General features: G+C 41.2%; 2 protein-coding genes and 1 long non-coding RNA gene across 3 annotated transcripts; 1 reads left to right on the top strand and 2 right to left on the bottom strand.

Moving 5' to 3' along the window:
- LOC136429277 (uncharacterized) lies at window positions 1–1,994 on the bottom strand. Its single transcript, XR_010754726.1, has 2 exons — window positions 1,743–1,994; window positions 1–1,190 (listed from the first exon to the last, which is right to left on the bottom strand). It is a non-coding gene; the product is annotated as an uncharacterized lncRNA (long non-coding RNA).
- Window positions 1,995–2,235: 241 nt separating this feature from the next.
- On the bottom strand, window positions 2,236–3,606 carry LOC136429276 (prokineticin receptor 2-like). The gene is made up of 2 exons (XM_066419139.1): window positions 3,033–3,606; window positions 2,236–2,434 (listed from the first exon to the last, which is right to left on the bottom strand). Exons 1-2 carry the CDS (start codon window positions 3,494–3,496, stop codon window positions 2,242–2,244), a joined length of 657 nt encoding a protein of 218 aa, XP_066275236.1. The 5' UTR covers window positions 3,497–3,606; the 3' UTR covers window positions 2,236–2,241.
- Window positions 3,607–10,257: 6,651 nt separating this feature from the next.
- Window positions 10,258–18,878, top strand: LOC136430250 (uncharacterized). The gene is made up of 4 exons (XM_066420691.1): window positions 10,258–10,391; window positions 16,997–17,092; window positions 17,487–17,627; window positions 18,175–18,878. The coding sequence occupies exons 2-4, from the start codon at window positions 17,004–17,006 to the stop codon at window positions 18,335–18,337; spliced, it is 393 nt and encodes a 130-aa protein (XP_066276788.1). The 5' UTR covers window positions 10,258–10,391; window positions 16,997–17,003; the 3' UTR covers window positions 18,338–18,878.
- Window positions 18,879–19,295: the final 417 nt, after the last annotated feature.

Below are 19,295 nucleotides of genomic sequence, written 5' to 3'. Positions count from 1 at the left end.
TTAAGTTATCTATTGCATGCTCGTTTTCTTTGAGAGGACCTTGTTTTAAGGTAAAGCGGACCATAGGACAGAGTACCATGGCACAGATTGTTATATACGACACCAATGGCAGCGTACACTAAAACAGCATATACAGCAGCTATAGTACTAAAAGGTGTACATAGTTACATTATGTCTCCCTTGCCTTGGTTAAAGTAAATACACCATTCATAGTGACTGTAAGAGCGCTCTGCACAGAGCCTATTTTCGTTTACATGTTGAGTGAAAATTCAAACAGATAGCAGGCGTCAGTATGGCAAAATACTGAACTTACTTCAAAGTCTGGAGGAAGGGAAGTTTTAAGTAAGAAGCCCAGACAGCAGCGGGGGTTGATAAATGGCCGAGAGAAGCCTTCGCAATTAACAATGTCTCTATTTGTTAGCAAAAGCAATATGTCTAAAGTTTGTTTTAATCATATCGCACATCTCTCCCCCGTGGAGACCTCAAGGATCATACTGGTTCACGCATCAGCCACCCCCAAATACATTGTACATGCACATAAATAAAATCTAATGCTACATGCTTGATGTTTTGTTGAAAGGGGAAACTGTAGTAGCAAATCGCCAAACATTCTTCTTAGGAATTGCCAAATGACTCCCCTTATCTGCTATTTTCCCACGACAAAATGGGGAAAAATTAAATATCCAATGTGCTTTTCACAAGGAGAGAGGTGCATTGTATAGCAATCATAGTTATTCCTTGTGATTTACGTGTTGGAATATTGAATATTCACATCAAAGCTTGGTTGATATCATGCGCTAGGCCCTTTCCACAGACGCTTGCCGTTTGCTGCTTCCTTTGTAGCTGCCCAAGCTCAGTGAGGACAATCGGAACGGACGACGAACTGATCTACCTTTCACCTTTCTGTTGGTGCAATACCGGTAGAAGTCGCGCGGTGCCGCTTTAAGATAAGACCTGATGTTGGGGTTGATCACAATGTATAGAATTGTGTTCATCATACTGTTGCCCATTGCCAGCCCTTCGGCAATGTACATGGTTGTGTTGTTCAACAGAAAGCTGTTGAGAAGGTCAGGATAAAAGTCCCGGATGAGTGACACCACGTGATACGGAGCCCAGCACAGCATGTGGGTCGTGGTCAACAAGATGAGCATGCGCACTGTCCTCAACCTGGACCTGGCTAACTGGTCAGTCTGTGAACAAATGGACAATAAGGAGACATGTAGAAACGTGAATATCATGACAGAAATCACCTGAATGTGTCAAAATTTGATTCTGTACCCCAAGCAAGACACACGCAACATCGTCTTAACCTTACAAAGTACATGTCTTGTCTTGCCCTGTCTTCTGACAGTTCCCTCATCCTGATTGCAGAGAGTCTCGACATTTCACAAAGTGCACCAAGGAACTTTTACAGATTGAGGGTGAAGTCTTATTATCATCTTTTTAATTCAAGAAAATTTCCGGCACCAAGTACAGTTTCACCGAGAAGCTGTCTCGTGGCATATTCCACCCGCCTCTGTCTCTCCCAGTCTGTCTGTCTCTGGCACTTATTCTCAAGCTTTGAACGGCTATGGACAGCAACTCATAAAACTATCGCAAGGACCATCCTTATTCAATTCAATTCTTTATTCAAATACCAACATTGCAGAGATAACCTTATGCTCTTTTCAGTATCTCCATTGATTTGCTTTACTGCAATGAATACGTGACCAAAGTACCGTGAGGAGTACATGTCCGCTTACCTGTGTCGCGGTATGTTGTCCCGGAACTCTGCGGTTACAAACCCTCACGAGAATCCTTAGGTAGCAGTACCACATCACAACTACCGGCAGAGCGAACTCAGCAACGAACACGGCAATGTAGTAAGCCCGGTACCTGCAAACATGGTAACGTAATTTTAGACACATGAGCACTTGGAGTCAAAGAAGGTGATCCTAACTACACAAAGACGACCAGACGTATATTGCAATGTTTGAAGCAAACAATGGTTACAGGTAATAGGTCAGGCTAAATTGCCTTACTATGAATAATTTTGTGATAAAACTACAACTGTCTGTAACGTTACAAACTTCTAGGAAAGCAAAGACCAAAGGTCAATGAAACAAGTCTGTAGGTATGGCTCGGACAGGAAGTCAAACAATTTATTTGAATTCTATATCAAAATCATCGCCAGGAATTCAAAATATGTGTGCCTCTCTTTCTCCAGAACCACCTGCAAGGCAAACTTTTTACTCCTACTACTCACGACGCACGCTGTCCGACTGGCCACAGCTGCCCGCAGTAAGAGCCATCACGTGACGAGTACGGGATCACGCGAGAGTACAGCGCCGCGGGAACAGCCAAGAGCACTGACGTCATCCACGTCAGACCCGCTACTGCGCAGAAGCCCTTCCGTCTCATTCGCGGAAGGCGGGGGTGTATGATCACAAGGTATCTGAGTCATTGGAGGATCACTAGTATTATTTTAGTCCAAGTACTAATATATTTCCTTCAAAGAGAGGATGCGAATTTACTATGGACTGAGAAACTTTACATTATTCAACATTTCTCCGACTTCAGCATTCGGAGATGTTAGTTCAACTGTAAATAGAATCCGCGTGTACGTGTGGAAATCTAGCAGTGCTCTTAATGCAAGAAAAGGCCAAGTTCGTATCTCCAAGGCCAAAACAAGCATCGTCACAAGGACAGCACATCACTCTCTTCGTCGTATCACATACATGTACATGTCTATGTCCCACAAACTACATCTTGGCATTTGCACCATGCGATTGCGGTTTTCAAGGCCACTATCATCTACTGTCTGTAAGGGAATCGATGCATATGATATCAGGGTTTTTTTTTTTCATTCCTGTGTAATTCTGTGTCAAATCTTCAAGCCATCTTAGATAATAGGATTTTTCGTAATATTCAAAAAAAAAACTCCTATAAATGTGCAATTATACGTGTATAATCAACGAGTTGATTTGCAGAAGAGTTTCCATAGAATCAGAAAGAATCAAATGTGCCGAACACATAATAACTTGAAATGTTACCTGTCTATGGTGATGACGACAAGAGAATATGTGGACACGTAGAGTGACGCCATCTGCATGAAGTTGACGGCGGCACAGGCAGCTTTCCCGTGACGCCACAGCCGCGTGTGGACAATATAATAATCCAGAGAAAATGGCAAACTTATGACAGCTAAACCAAAGTCAGACAGGGCCAGGTTCGCGATCAGAATGTTGGTCACCGACTGCATCTTCTTGTAGTACGCCACAGAGAAAACTAGCACCAGATTCACGAACCCACACAGGACTCCCGTCAGAACATAGATGATGCCGACCATCACTTTCGCCGTGACAGGAACGTCTCTGTCCTCAAATGTAGTGGAGTTGTTAGAAACGTTAGACAAAGGCACCGCGGGAATAGAGAGGTTCTGAAGATGGCTTTCGTGATCATCTTCTAACAAGAACAGTTGCTCGTACCAACTGTAATCGTAGTAACTCTCGTCCATGTTCAGTATGGTGTGTCTAAATTAAAGAGGCACGCGTCTAGTTTGAATCATTTCACCGCGCATGGGGTACTGAGATACGCAGACTGGATACTTTGCGTTCCTTTCACTTTGATAAGAGTCAGTTATCGGACCGCTGGAGGTCTTTTAACCTCTTTTGAATAATTCTTACATCAAATGACAAATCTACGACAAACATATTCAGAACTAACGGTATAATCTTTTTATTTGTTTCGTGACAATTGCACCAGAAAAACTAATTATACGATGGCGTCCTATCTTTTATCACGACGTTGTCAGGCACAGTATTAAGAAATGCAATGTGTTCTACCAAAGGCGTTTGTCTTTTCTTACCAGTAAAAGTTACTGCTGATGCTTGAATCATTATTGAACACCCCCTCCCCCTACGTAAGAGGCCAGCCATGGCTCTGTGGCCTTCCGCGGGGCATTGGACCTTGGAAGCCTTGGACGGAATGTCTGAGGGGGCATACAAATTCCTTCTCAATGGCTGACACTAAAGATATCACTGCATGAACTTTGATATAAGCCTCTTCGACGTTAAAAATGATTGGCATGGGGTTAAAAGTTCCCATTGATGTGGATCATTCACCATGTTGTATTTCAATTTGAATATTGGGCGTCGTGCAATTTAGTTTCCAACACTGGAAACTTCCGTAACGACACGAACCTTCGCTACACTTCCCATGAGCCTTGGGACGAAGACAGGTGAGCTTAGTGATGTATCCTGACATCAAATTAAGGCTACCTCTCGGACATGGCCACTTATCCGCCAACCTTGTAGTGAGTCATTTGATTGCAACATTAGCCCTTTATATGTCCCAAATACGGTCTGCCATAAATGATTGGAGGACAAGCGGGCGACATGAACGATCAAAAGTAGACAAAAGTGTGTAAAATTGCAAGAATGATATGATACACGTGTGTTTTTATTGAATAGCACATTGAAGATAAAACTTTTAGTAACGAATCACTCAACGTGTAGCAATCGTGCTGTGACATATTACTGAAAATGTTTTGACCATGAGAAAAAGATACTTGTGCGATTTGAGCTTTGATCCAACACAAAGAAAGAAACTCACCATGAATTTTTGGTCGATCTCGCCGACCTTCAGTTAAGCTCAAATCGCACAATTATGTATTCTACCAACACAGATGAGCTTTCATTCGAAAGGAAAAGATATCAATATGTTGTTTTTTAAATTCTTGATATGATTGTGTGTAGGTTTGTTTTTATAGTTTTGTTTGTTTGTTTGTGTGTGTGTGTGTGTGTGTGTGTGTGTGTGTGTGTGTGTGTGTGTGTGTATGTGCATGTGCATGTGTGTTTAAATGTGCGTGATTCCATGAAATGATGTCACGTTCATCGTATTCATCTAGACCATGATGATCAAACAGAAGTAGTAGGGGACGGGGGGGGGGGGGGGGGCACAAGATATCTTATTCCCAAACCATGGCAGGAAGAAATTGCATCATTACACCGAACGTGTTCTGATATATAGAAATGTCTACTTTTCTTCACAACACAGCCTAAGTGTCTCTGGAAAGAGATGCTATTCTCCACTACCACTGGCAAACTGAGACGCTATCTCCTGATGTAACCAAATGGAAAGAAGAGTATTCCCAAACCTTTGCTAACCATTTACTATGTATAACGCTGCTCCAAACACATCCCTCTCATTTACTCCAAATGATTTTCGGCGAACAACCTCGTTAAAAGAAAAGAAGCCATTTCAGTTCAATTTCAAAGTTTTCCCTGTACGGCAGCCTCCACCTGCACACACGAGCACACCACATCGTGCAGAGGGTTTCATCAGTTCCGCTTCATCACCAGCTGATCTCACCTTACCACCAGAACAGAGTTTTGGTCTAAAAGTTCCCTTCTTTCTTAAGTCAGAAGTAGTAATCATAGCTTACATATATATGGAAATATCATATAACTTTACAACAGACAAAGTTATGGTGATAGTTTCTGCATTACTTAAACAGGAATATTTCTCAAAAATGATTGTTTCTAGTATGCATAACCAGGGTGGCCCAAACCAGTGGTGTGACCACTGCTTTGCAGTGGGGCTCTGGATACAGAATGGTTTAAGAAATAAGATCGTACTGTTTTATAAAGTTGACATTTTGTCGATTCTTAGTTACATGTACATGTATCTGCTATCTGTTCGTTCTGTGTCGAGAGTTGATTACTAATACTACCCGTAGCAGCAAATATGCATGCACATGCAAATGGTTCTAATGATTGCTGTTTTTCCGATGTACAATCCTTTTTGTCCATCAGATATAACGCAAGCATCTTCTGAGTCTCAAACGAGTTCCTCTACATACATGTACGCGTGGGACCACTTGTTTTTACCAATCTTATATTCCTACATGTTTTCTGTGTAGCGATGCCAATTCTGCCTGTGCCGAGTTGGCGCTAGGATAGCTGATAGATCAAGTCTATGCACAGGGAAGCACGTATTTCCACACTTGTTTGTCACGTACACACCGCAGGGGCCATTTCGGTCAATTACCCTTAGGAGCCGACGGGTCTAAAGTGACGGCTATAACTACTGACGCGATTAGGTCATTTATTCCCACCTCACGATTAATGAGATAGGCGTCTTCGTCTTCGTTTTATTAGGAACGTCCTTACCGCAATGCTATCTGCAGTCCTTGGGTAGTACTAACTTCTAGAGAGCTGGCCATGAGAGTAGTTTTGTCATTTTCGTGGCAAACTTTGTCTAAAATGTCCATACAAAGGGATACTCAAGTCAGAACGAAGAGTGGGTACCTAAGGGTGCAAACATCTGTTGTTTTCATTTTCAGTATTTGTAATATTTGTTTTCTTCTTCTGTAATGTATCCTGTCGATGACGACATGAAAATAAGCTGTAAGCTTGAGTCTGTCGTCATCATGTCATGTATGTATTTGTTGCAATAAAAAAAAATTTAAAAAAAAGGGTGCAAACGACCGTATTATCAAAACGCAATAGCTTATGGATGTATGCTAAGTGGGATATCATGTGAAGTACTGACGTCAGCATGGATTGTTTCGAGGACGCTTTTTATTGGTAAATAATCCCAACAATCCTCAGTTCCTGACTGCTCGCATGCTACTAAAATCGCAACGTTGCAAGAGACAGGTAATAAGGCATATAGACAAAACTGCGGGCATCATCCAAATGCATCCAGCTATTAAACATTCTGAAAGGGAGATCAAATAATTTGGCAATCAACAATTCTAAACGAACAGGGATAACTCCAAAGCTATTAAGGCATTGCAGTTGTTTTTAGCTGGTGAGAAGATGGATTGTCATTTTCGGAAATAGGTCAGGCTAAATTAGGGACTCTCTTGTTCAGGACCAACTGATCTCTATTCCATTAGAAGTCCTAATCATCACCAAAGCCGTGTTGTGTGATGAGGAATGACTCGGTCTTCTATCCGTGGTGTTTTGAGTATAACTTTTTTTATTGTTTTGTTTTAGTAGAACTCTTAACAGTCATTTCTAAAGGCGTGCGATTACTTTCAATTAGTTCAATCGATCGACAGAGTTATAAAAAGTAGTTGTGATATTTGCATCTAGCCACTCACACAGCCCTATTGACCGGCGCTCGGAGATCATTGATATGAGTATACTGAATAACTACCCACTACATAGCATTAGTAGAGTACAGTATCAATTATTACTAATGACGTCTTTTGGACTCTGATCTGGTGTCTTCGAGGGACTTAAAAGCCTTTTTCAAAGACTACCTAAAGTGACGCCAATGATCGACAACCCTACAGGAGAACAAGTAAACCACACAAGCGCCTGAGTTTGTGATTAAGTGATCGTTTCACTAAAATCAATAGATGTATAAACAATACCAGCCGAAAATTAATGTAATGGAAATCTAATCTGTGACTATTGAAGAGCCTTCGAATAAGATATTCCTTAGAGACTCGGTCTTTGACCCTTTAAGTTTATCATTGTCTTGTAAATTACATGGTGGTTGGGGTCAATCACATTGGTATTGATTTCGCCATGAAACGTAGTCCAGTGAGAAAAGAGAGAGCCTTTATGTTTCTTTCTCATTAAATACGTCTCCTTAGTCTAACGACAGCACACATGTTGGTCTACAGTATTCCATATCATGTACTTGACATAAGAGACCTACAAAGATGTCAAAAGTACCTTGATTTTGTAAGTAAATTCAGTTTTGTTGTACTTCCTGCAAAGACAGCAGCGGCCAGTGCCAGTGCCAAAGTCTGATTGGTCCGCAGATTCTTGGAGCGTAACTGATGCCCAGACTGGAACGTCTATAAAACGTTTCATCTCAAATGGTCACGCGCGGTGCGCATCATTCCACGCTGAATAGCTAGCTGCGTGCTCACTCTTCGATTAGTCGATCAAAGAGCAAACAAATGACTCTTTGCTCCGGCTAATATGACCTCCCAATTGGCTTAACGCCCTAACCATCCGTAATGGTAATCCAAAATGACAGGTGTTTTGGAAAAACTGATGACATGCAAACTCTGATGTTCAAATAAGTGGGAAATCGCAATGGCTTAATGAATGCAAGAAATAGATATATGAAAATACACGTTTTTATTGCTAAATGTATGTATGATTGACGTGTGATTACACTGTGCTTATTGGCAATTAATATGCTGGCATTTTGTTGGATAAAAATGTTGATGGGATAAAGATAATAAAATACTTCTTTAATGCGTGTACCAACTCCGGAGAAGTATTGAAAAAGTCATGAATGAATTATGGAAAACATGCCATCTGTATTGTAGTCACTTGACTAAAAATAATGAAGACGTTTAACAAAGCACACAGATGTATTACACATCATGTATATTATCATGCATATCAATAAGTTAAGGCATATATGTTCTATGTTTAATGGTGCTCCTATCATACCGATCAGAGACGGAATCAGGCACTTTGAACGGTGAAATGATATGGCAGCTACTATATGCGAACATAATAATGTTTTGTCATAAGATTAAGGCTAGATATAAGGTTTGATACTACAAAAAGACAAAACTCATGTACAGGTCTACTTTATTCACGTTCACATATTCATATTTTTTTACGTTGAATCCGTACATTCCCGATGGTAACCCTGTTGTATTTAATGTCATAATTTAGTTATCTGTGAAAGCTTGAGATACAGTTAAAGCAATAATACATTATGATTTAATTTCTTAATACTTCAGCACCTCACAAGAATATGAGAAAGCTAATAGACACCAACACCTTACGACAGACCGATTGCTTTAGCAGTTGCACCAGTCTGATCATACAGGTCAAAACTCCCGGCAATGGTGACTTGTGACCGGTTGAACCGACTTGCTCGACATAAATGGTGCCTTGCGCTGTAACACACACATAGACATGCAAGCTGCAGTACACGGGGCATTGGTAGCTCTGAACCATGTACCATCGTCTGACACAACATATCTGCCTGGAACGGCAATGATTTCCAAGACTCTTTATCCATCCAGGAATATTCAAAGTCATAAGTGATTTCCCTTCCCTTGTTTTCAAGCAATTACTCAGCCGGATTTGACAATCTCATTACCACGCCATACGTCAGAGCCAAGTTGAGGTAATCCGAACACGCAGGACTATGTGATTATAGCAACATAAAACATACCATGGAAGTCCCAACCCAGCCATGGTCCGTCATTCAAGCAACATTCAAGCCTGTGCAGGAATCGTCACGGTAGCAGCTGAAAATCATTTTAAAAAATCCAAGAAAATATTTTAAATTCACAAGAAACATTTTCAAAGACACTTTCACATTCAAACACAGTCTGATTTCGATGACAATTTGAATCTGTGAATACGCTGCATTCTCGTGAATCTATTGATGCGCGGCAATCTCCCCATTCAAGCATTTCCATCTATTGCTTTATAAGGCAATGCAATTACCCAAATGTTTTTCTATATTCTACTGAGCCATACATGAGAGTGCAGAATATTTTGTCAAAAGTTTTAGAGAGACATTGGTATGAGCGTCCGTGTTGTCCATTTAGCTGCATGCCGTGAGTCCACCACGGTAGCTCATGGTCCACTGGTCCGCTACTATTCCTCTCTCAACAGGTGTAGACATAAAGACTACATTGTGCACTTGTCCATTGTCTGACTCAACAACTCCAATGTAGCAATTATCTCTTGCCAGACTCGCCCCATCCCACTGTAGCGACAGCGTGTGCTATACCTGGAAATGATAATAACAGTAAATGGCGTTTACTCAGCAAAATATGATGCCAACTATGAATGGAAAATTGCTTCAAATGTGTGTATTTAACGACATGAAGAACCCTGTCGCCCTTCAGTATAACCGTGAAAGAGCGGAAATGAAGATTTATGTCAATCAGACGGGATAATGAAGGCTGCTGTCTGCCTCCTCCCACTCTCCGCCTTCTCTCTGAGCGCGAGCGGCGCACCGCCCAGGGAAGCGTAATGATCGCTTTGGGAAATTACAGCCTGCTGATTTAATTTGCCGGGTGAGAAATTAAAACAGACGGACAGTAGCTACCAGGTCTCCCAGTGAGATTGATGAAGACCTTAATGGCAACAACCTTTGTCATTCCCAAACAAATCAGCAGGCCTTCTCAGAAGCTTTGTGGATTTTTCCAGGATTAAGCTTGCAACGTAAATGCATATATCCTCCTTAATCGAGGGACATTTCCGCTCTTTGTGGGTGCATTAATTTTTCTTCTTGCGCAAGCACGTAGGTTATGAGCCGGGGTCACGTGGTCACGCACACAATATAAGTAGGAAAAGTTGTCCGTGTATTGATCAGTCAGCGCCGTGACACCTTCCTGCAGCCAGCCGGACCCAGAGGACACAACCTCCGACTACAGCGAACCAGACGACCCGACAGAACAGGAGGTACGTTCTGTATACATGTTTCTGTCCATTGGTATAAGTCTTGCTCCATGGTATTGATTTACTTAAATCTCTACAGAAATGCTGTAGACCGAAAGTTGATTAACAAGTGCGGTATATTCTACCTCGCTGCCATTTTCTAGGAAAAGGTTTTGGGACTGTTTTTATTAGATCGATGTATGTCATATCAACGGATTTATAAAAGCGAGGCGTAACTATAACATGTTAGTGTTGGAAAATGTAAAAATATGGACTCATCCGACATTTGTCAAACCATCAATACGGTGTATTTCAATCTGATAGTCCATATGGGATATCTGTATGTCATGTCATACGGATAGAAACCTTAAGCTTACTTGATTTGATATAGGAAGTGTTATGTACATATGGAATGTGCAGACGTGTGGCTAATTGAATACAGTCTTCCCGCAAATTATTTTATTACATTTTGTATTCCTGGATTACTGCAGTGTTCAGCAATCGATATTCCATTTGAAGTTTGCTAGACTCAGGCATTAATCTTTGATAATTGAAATTCAGATCGCCTGGCTTCTCGCCCTGTTATGATTCCATAACAGTTTGACACTGACGGAAACTTACATCCGTTTAATTCACATTAAAACATCAGGGGTGTAGACCAGATATTGCACAGTACAGTATGTACGTGATCTTTTATAACCACCCGCTGTTTCCTTTGATGTCTTCCGTCCGTACGACCCATAATATGCCAACAAAACCTTGACTTCACTAAAGCTGCCAGATCAGAACGCGCCATCCTCTCAGAAAATGACTGATGTTAAATGTTATACCTACATTGTATGAAGTTCTACACCTGTAAAATTCCGCACCCCGAACTAATTGAAAGTCAGTAGAGCGGTAAAACACCGTGTATTATTGTGGTCATGCGGCAAAGCAGATAATTTCATGCCGTGAGGGCGATGCAGTCCATCGCATGGCAAACAGGCGACACGTATGTTGCATACCTTTCCCGATAACATTTGCAATTTTCTACGAATGGGAGATACACAAAAAATCCCCGATTATGTTCCTGTTTGAATCGGAGTGCTTATCGGAACTAATTTAATTTAGACGTTTAGACACAACTGTCCTTAATTGTGCTTTAAGACATGACTTATTTATACGTCTTTCTAGATTGAATAGCGTTTTTCTAGTGCACTATAGAGTTTATGGCTTTGGCCATGGACCCGTGACCACTGAATGTATCCCTGGACTTTCGTTTTAAGGTTGATTGAGCGTTTTCTGACGCGCCAGACAAGCGTTCTTATGTCTCCCATTACGAACTCCGAACCTCAGTACATCAGCCTATATCTGGAACATCAGCTGTAAGTAGTCGGATGATAGGGTTATGAACGAAACCAGGTGGTCCTGTCTTGATTGACCAATTGTTATCGCCAATTTTTCACGGTCTAAAGAGCACCATTCTAGTATCAGCACCCATGACCTTCCTTAAATCCCCTCTATTATTTTCTTCTCAATCTTAAGATCTAGATAGAAAGGAACGCTAACTGCTGATTGGGGCTCAAGTAAAGCCCAGAAGAAAGAAAAAAGTTTTACCGAGATACTGGTTAGGACGGTTACTAACTTTGAGAACGGTGGATTGGTAGAATTGATATCGCAAAAAAAAGAAGTCTGGGAGCATATTTGGAGACATAGTTACATACAGTTCTATTTCAAGTCTCATCAGATGATACAAAGTAATTTGACCGGGCCCCGGTACACTCAGATCCCAGAGTTGTCTTTTGGCCGTCTCGTAAGAGGCTAGAACGAATTTGAAGTTACCCGAGACGGAAACATGACTGATCATGAATGAGGTACCGTTCATTTTTTAACATTCTTTCTTTCGTTAACGGTCAATACGCCATAGACTTACAAAAAAAAGAGAGAGCATCTATGGATTGATGCAAATCAAATCGATAACTTTTCTATGCCTCTGGCCAGCCATAAACAACTGTCATAGTTCTGAACGGCATCGATGTTTTATACAGGTATGTTCACGGTGCGTTATTCACAAAATTGAATCGAAGACCATTGGTCTGCAGATATGAGGCACGGTAAAATAAAATCCATGCGCATAGACAAAGTTACTCGATAAAGACATACATTAAAGCACATTACCATCCCAGAGAGGGGAGATGTTGAGATCAACATTAAAGCAAGCTTAAGACCCGTGGTATGGAATAAGACGGTTAAGTGTTGATAATACCTAGCATATACTTGGTGGACGAAGATAGTGTTATCGTAGCGACGTTCTTTGCGCTGCATTAAGTCATGGGAGTTAGCGACATACAGAGCCTCCGTTGTCCATGAAGAAAAGGTCTTTTGATGTTTCTGAGTGTTGCAGTGCATGGCAGGTGACTATAGTTAGCACAGGAACACAAACTCAATTCAGTTTGATTGATCGCCCTGTCTACACTGGATTGTAACGTTTCTATTTCCTACCTTTCATAGATTATCAGATTAACCTCATGTTTTCCTTGACCACCTCTCAGTTCTATTCAAACTGACTACCAAAACGTAATCTCTAAAGCAGCGCCGTTCTGCACCAACTAGATCCGTCGATCGATTCAATCGGCATTATACCTTTTGGCTCAAGTAAAATTGAGGCTTTTTGAAGAATATTGCTTTGGGCAGGGTGCAATTAACCATTGCTGAAATGGAGCCAAAATGATTAGTGAACCAAGGTGGTGGTAGTCCGTCTGCAAAAACTCATCACTAACCACTTTCCTAGCCAGTATGTTCGTTCTTCCGGTTGATGAGGACACACAAGGCAAGACACGCCATTAGAAACATGTTCATGATGGGAAAAACAAGTAGTTAATCACTTGATGAGTGTTTCACCTTCGCATGCTCAGTTTGAGGGTCGAGAACTATGGTAGCTCTCAGCGCCTGATGATGAGTGCTAGTACACAAGAAGGCTAGATCTCATACCTTCGTTAAATGATGTTAACCTTTTCGAATGACGCATTATGAATGCTTCTCAAAGTTTGATAATGCAAATAAGGCAATTATTTGCATTAGTCATATCTGTTGATCATCTTCGCCACCGGGATAACACAAGTTATGAAAGCTTTATCTAAGCAAATAAAATATTGTACCATTTCCTCATCATGAATAATGTAAATGAGGCCTTGATTTACTCACTTCTAACCATGGAGACTGGCGCCGTTCGGTTTTTGCGGGTTTTAGCTCCAGGAATATTGATAGAAATATAGGACACGTTTTATTTGACTCAACATTTCCACCTTCGTTTCTGGGAGGAGGTGTGTGTAATTATACTATCTATCAGAAAAAACGGTCAGTGCTGGATTCAAAGTCTTGGTATTGACCCATGTCCAATTCGTTCCAGTAAAATTAACTTAAAACCATCGCCATTATTACCTTTTTGTGACGCAGTTATGAGAATCAGTTCTCTGCGTAAATCAGCGTTTTATTGCTGAATATTGAGACAAACAACGTACAGCGTCAAACACGACCAGTCGTGCAATTTTGATGAAGTCGCACTTTATGTGCTTGTAAAGAAGGATAAAACATGTGTTAAACCTCCTGATAGACTGTCCAATATCGCGGTGCACAATGATTGGGAAAATGCGATGATGCTCTTTATGGTATTTTATGTGCCCGCGTTGGGATATTAAGACGCTGCATTCATCTATTTGATACTTAAGCTTCATCTACTGTAGAACATGTACAAGGCCGTCAAGAGGTGCACCATCGCATGCCCTCCATTCCCTAGCATGCAACTAGGCGTCTTTAATTGACTACATGACACGTGGACTTTTCATGGTGCCCGTTATAACGTATTGGTTCCACCACCACAAACTCAAAAGACCAAGCAAAGAATCAGAATAACCTTGTTATTACTTACCTTAAGTTTGATAAGGGTGTAGATATGTTTCCAAAGTGTACTTTCGCCAAATGATAGTAATCTGGCTATCATCGCTGTCGTGACTGGTTGTATGGACTATACTGAAGGCTACGGTGAGCGAAGGGAAAACATTACGGGAGCTCGAGTATATCAAGATTCAAGATTCACATAGGGTTTCGAAGAGTCGTTGGATCGCAGAGTGTTTGCCTTTGGGATGTTGAATTTCAGCTTGTTTTGTTTTGTCCTGGTGCCGAAAGGGTACAGCGTTTCTCAGGAGCTTGCTTCCACACAGCTTCGTCATCGCTAATCGTTCCCTTTTGACACAGTACCGACTAAAATGAGGACAGGAAAATATGGTTACGGTATTTGACCCTCTGAGATGACTTATCTGCATAGAAAAGCTAGTGTCATAAAAAGGACCAGGGATGGAGATTGTGCCGGACAAGTGTGCATTCTAAAAAGGAAGATGCCATGAATCTGTTCTCTATGAGTTGCCTAAAAAAAACAACTTTTCACCCTGGTAATGTTAAGGATTTCCTCTGTATGGGCACCAGACCAGTTGAGTTGGTGCCGGAGAGAACGACATCACGCTTCCATGGTTGTTGGGAATTACCTGGTTGATTGAAGAGTCCATATCAATTAGGCGGCTCAGGGATACCATACCGAGCAGAACCTTGTAAATATTTACGATCTCGTTCCAAGAGTACTGGCGTCTTTTCCAACGCAACTCTGGGAGAACAAGTTTTACTTTCCACTAGACAATTGCTTCTTCGCCCTTTCCTGTCTGGGTCTAGATAATTTCGTTCCTTATTCCACTACTTTGGTAGAAGCATTGTCATTAAAGTAACAGTGCCGGAGTTAGCGTGATGTTGGGGGTGATTCTGACTGATTGTATGCGCCTCCCACCCCTCATTACCTAGCGGAGATAAGGAGGTAATTGCAACTCCAATCTATGCAAACTACAGCCAGATCACGATGGCTACTTAAGCATTACGGAGATTCTTGATTAGACGTCACCAAGCACGCATTCTAATGCTGAGCTAGACATACTGTATTGCCATAGAAGTGTTGCCCATCGACTCTTTATAGCCACAGGAAACAACGCAAGCCTTGGAACTAAAAGTGCACAGCTTAGAGGCATAATAGAGACTTTGTGCCATTCGACTGTTATTTAACACATTCAGTCCGCCACACGAAAGGGTCCGTCCCCAGTGGACACCAGACGTGAAGATCGATACTTATTTAACCTTAAGGTGCACAGAACTCACCGCTATGAATACAGTTCTCTGCAGCATTTGACACCAGTATGCCCTTTTGTGTCCTTCTTCCTAAAATATGCCTATTCTGCATCTCTAGTTTTTCATGGCGGAATACAAAATCACCTTCCCCTTATTGGCCCTCTATTCAATAGATTTATAATCAATGTGTACCTTTGACTGCTTTACCTGTACCGAAGTCCCTAATGCTTTTGGTTCAAACATGACCTATTGGTACCCATTGTGAATTCTACTAGTGCCGTGATGCCCCACACATGTGATGATTAACTTGATGGCTGAGCGTAGGGGGTAATTCATCCATTTGCACAAGTGAGCCTTAACGAATGGTCATTGAATAATGCTCACTTGAAGTATGCCCTGAACACAGACGCCCCATTTTACTGACTTATCTGGGACCGGTATCATTAACGGCCATCGATGCCCAGAAAAATCCCCAATATTCCTCCATGATTTTATGGCTCATCTGTAACATTCCTGTAAAGGAAGGTTGCAAAGCATTTCAACACTTGTAGGCAAGAAGGTCGCTGAATCTGACTGCGTAGATCACCGGCAAGGGTATCTCGACAAGCTTGTGCTAAGGCTATACGTCTACCATGATCTTTTGTCCTTACTATGAACGTCATGTCGTCACTTGAAAATTAAAAAGAACAGGCAATGATACTTCTTATTGTGTCAACAGTATCCAATGTGGATTTCCCAACGTAGATAAATTAATTAGGCAGAATTTATAGAATTTAGCATGGTCTAGTCTTCTTGACTAGACTATATGAGTGCATAAGTGCGACATTGTCTGATTGGTGATCCCTGAAATTCTCAAATGTTCATGATTACATTGGATTACTTACGATGTCAAGCTCAGTTCTGAATATTGCGTCATCTGAATGCAAGATGAAGAGATCCACCTGTCTGACGTTTTTTGTTGTTAACTACTTGAAAAAGAAAACTTTTTGTAGTCATTTTGGTAGCTTTCAGCACACACCAGTGTGTATTCATGGTATTTCGAAGAAGTCTACAGGCTACAGACTGTTCAACTTCTCTGAGATGAAATCTTCCATATTCTCTACACCTACATTTAAGGACATTAACTGTCACAATATGTTTACAATTTCATCAAAGTGAAGCAAATCCAAACTGACCGCAGAATATATTATTTTGTGAAAAATGCTTTTGGGAAAAGAGTAGAAAGCAACAATTCATGTTAATTTGTCTTCTAGGTATCACATGTCTGAAATTGCCAATCAAAAGGATTTCCAGCGATGTTACAACTTCGAACAAGAAAAACACAGACCTGGTCAAGTAATTCCAAAGTCAAAATTCCGTTTGGGAAACAAAAATGGTATCAGGACATTCACATGAAGCTGTTGATTGTAATAAGCTGACGGCAATAAGCGATGTTTCTATTGAAACCATTGATCCATAAACACAGACGCATTACTTCCTCTCAGGTGCAAAATGATGACTACAGAGGTGGGAAGGTTTCTTCTCTGCGCATGCGTGACCTTTTCTGTTCTACTGACAACCTGCACAGCGGCCCCCACAGCGTGAGTACGGGAAACAATACCCTTATTGTTCCTGAATTCCAATTCAAAGCAGTAAATTTTTTCAACGTTTCAGTCGCCCGCTTTGCATATTCTTGAATGTCATTGACATTTGCAAAAACCCAAATAATCCTTTTGAAAGAAATTCGTATATGGTTGTTTTGAGATTCAGATATTGATTTATTTTATTTCTAAGTTTGGCTATGTTAATATAAGAAGTAAATGAATGTTTGGTTGTAATAGTTAGAGGTGACAACATTTCAGAACTGTCTGCAAATTAGTTCTATATATCACATGTTTCAACAACATCCTACCACTTCATCAAATATGCTTATCATCATGGCGCCATGAGACACAGTCGTGCTATGATTAATAACCATAAGATTTCGTTCCACAGAAGGGACGAACGGGCAGACACCAACTTCCGTCTGTCCGAGGAAGACGTTGGCCGTGTGGTGAGCGCCATGGCGCGAGAGGTGCTGCAGATCGTGAACGAGAACGTCAACAAACTCGTGCAGCCCAGTGAGTTTGGCTACGGGTGAGTAATAATGGCCGTTCCTCTGTCCTATCTTCTAATGTGTGTTTTGGGGTTTTGTTGAACACTCAGATTCTGTTAAGCATAGTCATATATACAATGTTTGTGTAATATGTAAATATCTGTATATTGTCTTTGTTGTTTTTAATATGGGCCCTGTGCTTGATGCAAAGAAATACTAGTAAATGAAAGTAATAAAAATGTATTCCAGGATTGAAATTAAAACCGCAAAAATGGTAATATCACCACCGAGACTTAGACGTTCCTGTGAGAAACTTTCTACGGATCTTCTTTCATACTTACAGCATGGTCCATGTCCTTGGTGCTGAATGATCTTCAGTTGAACATTCCTCTCTATACATTAAACGTGTTCATGGGAATACCACAACTACTGGTACAGAATTATATTTTCCCAGTACTGTACATGTCCGTAGTGCTGAATGCTCCTTTAAATCAATACAACTCACGGTCTATAAAAGTACAGGTACGAACTGGAATAAGTCTACAGAACTAGCAGTGGTATGGTCACTTTTTCTTTTATCATTCACAGTTTGGACGGTCTACCCCAGGGACCTGCCTACAAACGCGGGAAGATAGCCTGTAAGACCGCATGGTGTATGAACAACCGCCTCTCGCACAACCTGAGCAGTCTGGACAACCCTACCGACACCGGAGTCGGTGCACCAGGGCGCAAGCGCAGAGATACGTCATAGGTTAAAGGGTAGAAAACCCTAGTTTACAGGATAACTCGTATAAAAAAGACAAAAGCTTTCATCTTCTTAAAGATAACTGACCCTTTGTAAGGAAGGCATCTCTATCCATGGGGACATGGTGCACACCTTACTGTGAACAAAAGTCCATGCATATCGGGAAAGGATCGCTTGTAATCGGTCACAAATTCAAATAGTTATAGCTTGTCACTTCAACATGTTGGCACTCTAGCAAGAACGCATCTAAGACTGGATTATAACATTATGTTATACATAGTATATAGTATAATCTGCGCAGATGGTTTCGATTCATGTTGGACTTCTCGTATGCCCAAATCATCTTCAAGTAATGATAGTCTTCTTGGTACAAACTCTGTTGCCTCTCATGTCGATCGATGTGAAAACACAACTATCCTCCACCCAGGATTGTCATAAGTATAGAAATAAACCTTGGCTGAGGTTGTAAATACGGTCATAGATACCATCCATGTGAAAGAAAAAAAGCAATGGTCGTAGCTTTGAATAAAAATCATGCTCATGAAAATGATGTGTGTACTGGTTAATGCTGCTTACGCTGAGATGTAGTTCACCAGCTTCAGTGTTCTCCCTAAGTTACGTCTACCGTCCTGTAGTGGTACCTAAACGTCTTGACTACTACATGTACCTCATGATGATTTACTCTTAGGGCCCTGTCACACTTGTGCGTATATTCAAGTACGTATGAGTTGCGCATCAACATTTCTTTGGTTAAAGCTTAAGTAAAGTTTGAGGGGGGAAATATGTTTTCTACTTTGACCTACCGCTGTGCAGCTTGGTTATCGAACCAAAGAAATTACTTATTTGGCTGCGAACTTCACCTAAACCAAAAACATGTTAACACGCAACTCCTGCGGACTTGTATGTACGCACAAGTGTGACAGGGACTTCAGGATAAACAAAAATCTGTGGACACGCCAATGGT

Source organism: Branchiostoma lanceolatum, chromosome 3 (genome assembly GCF_035083965.1).
Source record: "Branchiostoma lanceolatum isolate klBraLanc5 chromosome 3, klBraLanc5.hap2, whole genome shotgun sequence".
NCBI lineage: Eukaryota > Metazoa > Chordata > Leptocardii > Amphioxiformes > Branchiostomatidae > Branchiostoma > Branchiostoma lanceolatum.
The sequence above is the reverse complement of the archived record's forward strand: the minus strand, read 5'-3'. Positions and strand labels throughout refer to the sequence as shown.

Bases quoted from the DNA above. Each gene is read 5' to 3' on its own strand.
- LOC136429276 (XM_066419139.1), bottom strand. From the start codon at position 3,496: ATGGACGAGAGTTACTACGATTACAGTTGGTACGAGCAACTGTTCTTG. The intron at 2,435-3,032 runs GTAACATTTCAA...CCAATGACTCAG, and splicing joins GTCGTCATCACCATAGACAG to ATACCTTGTGATCATACACC.
- LOC136430250 (XM_066420691.1), top strand. From the start codon at position 17,004: ATGATGACTACAGAGGTGGGAAGGTTTCTTCTCTGCGCATGCGTGACC. The intron at 17,093-17,486 runs GTGAGTACGGGA...TTCGTTCCACAG, and splicing joins TGCACAGCGGCCCCCACAGC to AAGGGACGAACGGGCAGACA. The intron at 17,628-18,174 runs GTGAGTAATAAT...TATCATTCACAG, and splicing joins CCCAGTGAGTTTGGCTACGG to TTTGGACGGTCTACCCCAGG.